Genomic DNA, 9808 nt, shown 5'->3' with positions numbered 1-9808 from the left:
CGCCGCCAGCCGCCCGCGCGCCTGCAGGAACTGCGGATCCGGGGTCGGAGCGGGCTTGGGGCTGAGTTCCCCGAAAGACCACGAAGGGTGAGGCCTCCGCGGTGGCCCGGGACTTGCAGCCGAGGGTCGCGAGCCGTCCGAGCACTGCGGCCAGAACATACCCAGCCCCGCCTCCAAATTTGGGTGGTGGGGCGGGAGGGGGTTGTAGATCCCGTGTCTGTGGGAAGCTGGGAATCCTAGGGTCCCGGATGGGGGATGCCAGCGCCGATTTGAGTCTCTGACAAGGTGGCCTCGGTCACAGGGACAAGCACCTGATATCCCGCGCCGCTTCTCCATGCTCGGGGTTCATCTCCCAAACCTCTGGATTCCGGGAAGCCTTCTTGGGCCTCCGCCCCGCCCATCTCCGCCCAGATTGACACGAAACCTCATTTTATTTATGTAACTGTAGCATTTCCCCCCTCCCATTCCCCCCTTGCTTAAACTTAGACCCCTCGGGGCAGAGGCAAATGGGTCCAAATCGTCCGGAGCTTTCTGACGCCGCCCCGGGCCCGCTAGCTCCCGGGAGAGGCGGAAAGGACCATCCGGGACCCTGGGGGCTGAGGCAGAGGGACGACTTCTGACGTTGGGGGCGGCTGGGCCCACGAGACCCCAGAGCCAGGAAACCAAAGCCCCCCAACCTCCCCCCACCCCCCGCAGGGAGCACTGCGGGCCTCCCTGCCCGCAGAGTCCAGCTCCGCCCACGCCGGGGACCTGGGAGGATTCCCGCTGGGCCCCTTGCCTTCCCCCAAACCCAGGCTTGCTGTGCATCCGCAGGTGTTTGCCAACCACCCGCAACGGAATAATTGGGAACACTTGTTGGAAGTCCACATCCCGGCTCCAGATCGGAAGCGGGGGGGGGGGGGGGGACTGAGAATCTGAATTCTAAGGAAGTGCCTTGGGGATGCTGTACATGCTAGATTTGGGATCCAGGAGGTAAAGCAGAAAAGTGTAAGTGTCCCGGTGTGTACCCCCAGCTCTCAGTGTCCGGTGTTCCTGCAAAACTGCTCCCGCGCAAAGGGAACGTGGGGAGATCTCGCTGGGCACTGCGGACTGACAAACCCAGCGTCCCTGGGCCTCTCCAGTTTTCCTGGCAGGTTGATTCCTAGGCAACATGTCCTCCGCTTCTGTCCAAGAGTGCCTGCAGCTCCAGCTGCTGGAGATGGAAATGCTGTTGTCTATGTTTCCCAACCAAGGAGAAGTGAAACTGGAAGATGTAAATGCGCTGACGACTATAAAAAGATACCTGGAAGGCACAAGGGAGGCGCTGCCCCCCAAAATTGAATTTGTGATTACACTCCAGATTGAGGAGCCCAAGGTAAGCGCCTTGAGTTGTTTTAATTATCAGGTGCCTCGTTTTTATTGGAAACACTTGGAACATGAGCTTTCAGTTTGAACAAACAAGATATTCCAGGATATTTCCATTCCTTGTTTGAAAGCAAAATACGTAAAATACGAGTGCCCTGTAAATTGTCTTCAGTAAACATCCTGAATTTTACATGAACATGCACACCTTTTAACAAATATACCTAGTATTGTTTTTTTTTTATTAAAAAACATTTCACTACCATTATTATTCTGCTCAGTCATCCAGTTTTTTACCAATCCAACTATTATAGTATGGGCTCTCTTGTACATATGTGATTTTCACAAATATAAATGTGGCCTTTAGCAAAACTGGCTTTTAAGGGGTGAATGGCTGTTTCTTTGGTGGTACCCTAACACAGAAAGCAAATAGATAGAAATCTAAACACTAAAAATGAATTTACCTTCTTCTTCTGACCCACTTATCTCCAGCATTAGCATAGCACAGGTAATAAGTAGACTAGGCACTTGAGAGCCACTCTTCTATTTCCTACTCATCCTTTGTCATTCCCCCAAGGAGATGTCTTGGTTCCCCAGACTGGATTCATTCCCCCTGTTTACGCATTTCATTGGGTCCCTGTACTCTTCCATGGTAATGCTTCTCACCACTGAAATTCAATACTTGCTATGCATAATTATTTGTTTCATGTCTGTCTCCTTCACTAGGCTCTAGACTTCATCAGGGTAGAAATGGTGTCTTCGCTTCTTTATTCTAGCATAGGGTACCTGGCACATGGTTAGGTGTTTGATAAATACTGGGATAAATGAATGTATAAATAAATGGAAGGAATAGTGTAAAGTACTTAGTACAGTGTCTGGCACACAGATGCCAATCGTAGCAATAACTATTATACTTCATAAAATCATACTGTTGCTACTGATAAACTAGCTTTGGTGATTTTATGGTACTTAAATCTATTTGATTTCCATTTTAAGGTGAAAGTTGATTTGCAAGTAACCATGCCTCACAGCTATCCCTATGTAGCATTGCAGCTGTTTGGACGGTCATCTGAGCTTGACAGACAACAGCAGCTACTTCTCAACAGAGGTCTCACTTCTTACATAGGGACTTTTGATCCAGGTGAGCTCTGTGTATGTGCAGCAATCCAGTGGTTACAGGACAACAGTGCCTCCTATTTCCTGAACAGAAAGCTTGTTTATGAACCATCTATACAAGCAAAGCCGGTCAAGAACATATTTCTCCGAATGTGGATCTACAGCCATCACATATATCAGCAGGACCTAAGGAAGAAGATTTTAGATGCTGGGAAAAGGTTAGATGTGACTGGATTTTGTATGACAGGAAAGCCTGGTATAATCTGTGTGGAAGGCTTCAAAGAGCACTGTGAGGAGTTCTGGCACACGATCAGGTATCCCAATTGGAAACACATTTCCTGTAAGCATGCTGAAAGTATCGAAACCGAAGGAAATGGGGAGGATCTGAGACTCTTCCATTCTTTTGAAGAATTACTCCTTGAGGCCCATGGTGACTACGGATTAAGGAATGACTATCACATGAATCTGGGCCAGTTCTTAGAATTTCTAAGAAAACACAAAAGTGAGCATGTTTTCCAGATATTATTTGGCATTGAAAGCAAAAATTCAGATTCCTAGGAAGCTATTAATATTAAAAGGCCTATGCTTGTAAGCTCACCAAGTCAGAATCTCTGTTGATAAAACCAAAATAAACAGGCTGGTGGCTGTTTAGTGTCCCTGTGAATAACCTGGCTGCAGAATTTTTACACAGGCCTTTTAACTTGACAGCAGTGCACTTGTGATGTTCATGTTCTTGTATTAACTGGAAGCTATTTAATTGTAACTTAATAAAAGCAGTCAATTTAACTGGGGAAGCTGATTTGATTAAAGAGGAGTCCAAAGCCCATAGTTAATGTCAATAGTCCAACTGCAGCTTTGAATTCACAAATAAGAATAACATCTCTCCCTTTCGTGATGCTAGTATCCAGATGGCACACCACACTTTCTTTCATTATTAGGGATGAATTCTAAATCAGGTTTAAGATGAGAACAGAGACAGAGCATGTTTACTACATTTCTTACTTTATTTTAAACCCCCGATTTTGAGATTTTTCTTTCAGTAAAACTGGAGCCTATCTCTAATGGCAGAAGAGTCAGAAGTCTCAAGAGTAATGAAGAGGACATGTGCTGTTTGGCTGTTTGCATCAGTGGATTAATGATACTAAAGAGAACGATACAATATTCTTAGTTCAGTTCTTAGCCACAAAAAAAGATATGATTTCTTGTCTACAAAGTGTTCCACAGGTGATGCCCACTGGCCATCTGTGCCCATGTGTCAGGGCCAGAGTGTTGAGAGGACCAGTGTGGATGCCTGCAGACCATTACCTTTCTGGGGAAAAATTGAGCTCTACATTTTGGTGGTAAGTCATTGTCACCTCCTGAAAATTCCAAGCTTCACCAGCCTTTTTCAAAATGAGAGTTCATTTCAATAACTCCTATTAAATTGGCACTTGCCAAACTTTTTCATTACAAAGTATCTGTCCCTCCCAAGAATTTCTGGGAGTCTCTGTGTTAAAGGGTATCCTGAGCTGCCTCTGCTTTCCATGGTCTCTGCCTTTCTCAAGGAGCATTTCATTCTCCTGCTGGGTCCCAAGCACCCCACTAAGGCCACAGTCCCCTCAGGATGCCAAAGCTGGATGCTGAGATTTAGAAACCTGGGGGGGAATGCCTTACTCCCCGTATTGCCATACGTTGTTAGATGCCAATCACTGCTGCATGTGCTGAGGGGCTTGCAGGCATTTTGGTAACAGTTCATTCTGGTTGTACACTCCATGTCTAAGATGTAGACACATGTCCTTGGGCCAGGGTGAGGACAAACGGAATAGACTGACCAGGCACTAAGCTGAGTTTCCTGACGTGAAGCCTTAGAACTGGGTCCACTCTGTTCTACCAATGCTCTTAGCTCAGAATGAGTTTAAGGGCACACCTAGGAGGCCCTGCCCTGGTCCTGCCTTGCCAGATCATCAGCTCACCCGTCCTAGCCTGGGCAGTAGCTGGGATTCAGACTGGAGCCTCATGCTTTTCTTATAAACGAAGGGAAGAAATAAGGCTTACATGGACTGAAAACAACTTCATGTAGCATTTCCCATACAATCTCCCCCAAACCATCAATAAATATAATTAGCATTCACACGTTTTTAGACTCCAAAGAGATATAACTCCATTAATTTTCTTCCTTTGAAATGAGACAATATGTACCAAGCACCTAATATATGCCCAAACCACTCAGCAATTTTTCTGATTAAATTGGCAAAAGTAGCGACAGATAAAGGAGCTTAAAGAACCAAAATATGAAACAAAAACAGAACTCAAAGGAATAAATTCTAGCTTATGAAACCTTTCCTGCTTCTGTAGCTATTTCTGATGGTAATTTTTCAGAGCCAACTTTTACATGCCCAATATGAGCATGTGGCAATACTTTATTCCTATCAGAAGCACTAATAATCAACATAAATTATGGGAGTATAGGTTTTACAGAAAAAAATACATATATGAACATTCAAAGCTCAGCTGTCTATGTACAGTAGACTGCTGGTTTTGTTTAGTCAGCTTGATAAAAGCACATAGCACCCCCACCCCCACCCCCCACACACACCAGCAGCTACTTCTCAACAGAGGTCTCACTTCTTACATAGGGACTTGATCCAGGTGAGCTCTGTGTGTGTGCAGCAATCCAGTGGTTACAGGACAACAATGCCTCCTATTTCCTGAACAGAAAGCTTGCTCTTTGGGGAATTGCCCCTTCTCTAAATGGTTTGGGAGAAATGAATGAAACCAAGTCGCTCATCGGAAACTTCCTATAAAGGAAGTTTCGATCTCTCGCTGCTTAAATCCATAGTGCCACCCTCCTTTCTGACCTACTGAACGCTTGGTTAACACCTCCTTTGAGCTATCCAATGTCCTTTTTTTCTTGAAAGAACCAGTCTCCATTGTTTGTAACAAGAATCCTGATACTGTATACATACCTTATATTTTTTAATGGTTATTTGCAAAGAATGCTCATTATAAATGTTGCAGTGTCTTTTTAAAAACCGATTAAATCAATATTTCTCCAAGGATGTTATTTGCTTTTTGTTCCTTTTTCGTCTACTATGTGTCAGGCTAAGTGCTGAGGATACGTGTATAATGGACTGAGGAGTGGGCCAGGCGACTTCAAGGACCCTAACACAAATCCCCATGGTAAATTACAAATACGTTGTCTGTGAACTTGTTTCCAGGTATGACAGCTTACATGCCACCCCTCCCTTCTGAGAACTTGAGAAGGCCCTGAGGGAGCCTATCTGAGGTCTTCACGGTTTTCTTTCATTTGCTTTTACCTCAAGTAGCCCCGTGGTGAGTTGAAAGAATAGGTACTTTCTGAAGAGGGCAAGCATGGTTTGCTCAAAAATCCTGGTTTAATACAAAATCCTGATCTGCCTCAAAACTGAGCCCATTCTCCCTCCCTTCAGAAGGCACTGCAGCCGGAGCAGAGGGAGAGGCCTTTCTTTTTCTTCGACCAGTTAAAGCTAGAAGCATGTGGAGCACCCATGAATGGGTTTGAGTAGTGGACACCAAATTCAAAGCCCAACAAACACTGAGGCTCCTCCTGAGTCATTGGTGGAACAAAAGTATACAATTTGGAGGGGACATTCCAACACCACCAGACACTGGACCTGCACAAACTTGGCTGAGGCTCTTGCGCTTTCTTTGGATTAATCTACCCATTAGCTCAGGTCCTATGAGCACAGCATCACCCATGTGTTAGACCAGCTTGTGCACCATACAGTGGTAAGATGATCAAGGTCTGGTAACAAGGACTATACGCTGGGACAGTATCAGAGAGTTAATGAAACCTTGACAAAAGGCAATATATAATGTTGCTTGTTGATAGCACAAACTGCTTCGGGGCCCTCTGCTTACTGGAATAAAGGAGAAACAAACAAAAAAGCATTAGACAAATGAACATCTACCTACTGATTTGCTCCAAGAAAGAAATTGTCTCACAGCAGCTGTCATCCTTTTTTTAATAGCTTTTATTTTTGTTTTGTATAAATATACATATTTTATTGATTTCAGAGAGAAAGAGAGAAGGAGAGATAGAAACACCAATGATAGGAATCATTGATTGCCTGCCTCCTGCACCCTTCCCCCAACTGGGGATGGAGCCCTGACTGGGAATCGAACCGTGACCTGGTTCATAAGTTGATGCTCAACTACTGAGCAACACCGGCTGGGCGCAGCTGTCATTCTTAAAGGTCCATCTGTCTTTTGCACATGCCAAAGATCATGCTAATTCTAGATGTGGTAAGAATCACACCCTTGCTTATTGTAAAGCTTGTGATGGTGAAATTTATCCCTGTAAAGCATATGGTACTTCCTGCCAGAATAGGCCTTTCTTATACATCAGGGATCCACTATGGCAGCAGTTCTCAACCTGTGGGTCGCGACCCCTTTGGGGGTTGAACGACCCTTTCACAGGGGTTGCCTAAGACCATCGGAAAACACATATATAATTACATATTACATATATTACATACATGTTTTTGTGATTAATCACTATGCTTTAGTTATGTTCAATTTGTAACAATGAAAAATACATCCTGCATATCAGATATTTACATTACGATTCATAACAGTAGCAAAATTACAGTTATGAAGTAGCAACGAAAATAATTTTATGCTTGAGGGTCACCACCACATGAGGAACTGTATTAAAGGGTCGCGGCATTAGGAAGGTTGAGAACCACTGCACTATGGGGATACTGCCATACATGATGAAGACATCAATTCTAACTCTTCACTGGAAAAATAGATGATGGATATATTCCTATAGCATGCACTTTGTCCCATAGACCAAAAAGGTTTCAGAGACTCCAGAAATTTGTATTTGTTCAGACTGTGGCCAGATGATTTCCAAAAGGCCTCGTGATGTTCTTGGTGTTAACCTGAAAACGGAGCCACAAGGGAAGATGTCGGAAGCACTTACATTACAGAGTTCTTCACCTTCGAGATCTTTCATTCATACCTGTGATTGGCAATTTGGTGAGGGCCTCGGAACTCAATCTTGGTGGTGGTAGTCAGGCTTTTCTGCTATTGTTATACATATCAAGTAGACCTATGTGGGTTGCCCACATATTTGGACCTAAGCCATGCTGATATTCAGCTAATATACACGGGTTTGGCTGTTAACAGTTGTATACTGGCATCCATTTTTCTTGGTCAGCACATGTGCTGTCCTAATTGTTAAAATTTTCAACAAAATTTCAGGACATGGGGTCCTATGATTTACTGGCTACCAGCAAAGATTTCTGTAAACTAAACTATTTTGAGTACAGCAGATCTTCTATTATTGTTTCCAATTTGTCTCTAGTTGTTAATAGCTGCAAAGCCTTGCTATTAAGCTCTATCAACCACAAGATTCTGACATCTCTATTGAAATAAGGAGCCCATTTTAACCTAGCATTTCCCACAAGCTCCCCGGCTTACAGAGAAGAGTCATTAAAATGCTTTTCATATCCTCAACAAATATTAGCATACCAAACTCAGCAATACACTGAAAGGGTCATACACCATGATTAAATGAGACTTCTTCCTAGGATGCAAGGATTGTTCAATAGCAGCAAATCAACCAATATGATATACCACATTAACAAAATGAAGGATAAAAATCATGATTATCATCTCAATAGATGCAGAAAAAGCATTTAACAAAATTCAACATCCATTTGTGATTTTAAAAAAACTCAACAAATTATGTACAGAGGGAACATAACATAATAAAAGGCATATATGACAAGCAGAGAGCTAAAACCATACTCAATGATCAAAAGCTGAAAGCTTTCCTCTAAGGTCAGAAACAAAACAAGGATGTCCACTCTTGTCACTTTTATTCAACATGGGATTTAAAGTTTTAGCCAGAACAATTAGGCAAGAAAAAAATAAAACACATCCAAATTGGAAAGGAAGAAATAAAACTGCCTCTATTTGAGATGACATGATATTATATACAGAAATTCTAAAGGCTACCAAAATACTGTCCGAACTAATAAACATATTCAGTAAAGTTGTAAGATACAACATTAATATTCAAAGATCTATTGCCTTTCTATACACTAATAATAAACTATAAGAAAGAGAAATTTTAAAAAGTATCTCATTTATAATTACATCGAAAAGAATAAAATATCTAGGAATAAATTGACCTAAGGAGGTGAAACACCTGTACAATGAAAATTATAAGACACTGATGAAAGAAATTGAAGATACAAATAAATTTAAAGATATTACATGCTCATCAACTGGAAGAATTAATATTGTTAAAATGTCCATAATACCCAAAGCAATTTACAGATTCAATGCAGTCCCTATCAAAATTCTAATAACATTTTTCACAGAAATAGAACAAACAATTCTAAAATTTGTATAGAACCACAAAAGACCCCAAATAGCCAAAGCAATCTTGAGAAAGAATAAAGCTGGAGGCATCACACACCCTGATTTCAAACTATATTACAAAGCTACAGCAATCAAAACAGTATGGCATAAAAAACAGACATATATATGAACTAGAGGCCCCGTGCACAGATTCGTGCATTGGTGGGGTCACTTGGCCTGGCCTGAGGGGATCGGGCTGCAACTGACTCTCTGACATCCCCCGAGGGATCCTGGATTGCAAGAGGGCGGTTCTCGGATGACACACCCCGGAATTGGGCTCCCTCCCTCTGGTTACGCGTGTGTCACCCTAGAACCACAGCTGCCAAGTCATTGCAGCTCAGCAGCTCCTGCATTGAGCATCTGACCCCCGGTGGTCAGTGCATGTCATAGCTACTGGCTGGTTGACTGGTCGCTTAGGCTTTTATATATATAGATGAAAAGGAATAGAGATTCAGAAATAAACCCACACATATATAGTCAATTAATTTATGATAAAGGAGCCAAAAATATACAATGAGGAAAGGGCAGTCTCTTCAGTAAATGGCATTGGATACACTGGACCACTACACAGAAATTAACTCAAAATGGATTAAAGCATGAATGAAACACCTGAGACAATAAAACTCCTAGAAAAAAACATAGGCAGTAAACACCTTGACATTGATCTTGGTGATCATTTCTTGAATTTGACACCAAGAACAAAGGCAACAAAAGCACAAATAAACAAGTGGGATTACATTACATTAACTAAAAAGCTCTACACAACAAAGGCAACCCTCAACAAAATGAATAAGGCAACCAACTCAATGGATGAAAATATTTGAAATCATGTATCTGATAAGGGACTAATATCCAAAATATATAAAGAACTCATACAACTCAATAATACCAAAAAAATCTGATTAAAAATCAGATTAAAAATCTGAGAATCCCTACATGGTGTACCCAGTGGTTAGAG

At 42.5% G+C, this 9808-nt stretch overlaps 1 protein-coding gene across 2 annotated transcripts; it reads left to right on the top strand.

Moving 5' to 3' along the window:
- The first annotated feature begins 14 nt into the window (after window positions 1-14).
- On the top strand, window positions 15-3251 carry RWDD2A (RWD domain containing 2A). 2 transcript variants are annotated; one of them, XM_059701099.1, is made up of 3 exons: window positions 15-87; window positions 1122-1354; window positions 2338-3251. In XM_059701099.1, exons 2-3 carry the CDS (start codon window positions 1151-1153, stop codon window positions 3013-3015), a joined length of 882 nt encoding a protein of 293 aa, XP_059557082.1. In that variant the 5' UTR covers window positions 15-87; window positions 1122-1150; the 3' UTR covers window positions 3016-3251. The 2 variants fall into 2 exon arrangements, with proteins under 2 accessions (XP_059557082.1, XP_059557081.1); XM_059701098.1 differs by lacking the exon at window positions 15-87 and having other exon boundaries at window positions 890-1354.
- The last annotated feature ends 6557 nt before the right edge of the window (window positions 3252-9808 follow it).

Source organism: Myotis daubentonii, chromosome 6, assembly GCF_963259705.1.
Source record: "Myotis daubentonii chromosome 6, mMyoDau2.1, whole genome shotgun sequence".
Taxonomy (NCBI): Eukaryota; Metazoa; Chordata; class Mammalia; order Chiroptera; family Vespertilionidae; genus Myotis; species Myotis daubentonii.
This window is presented reverse-complemented; position numbering and strand designations above follow the sequence as displayed.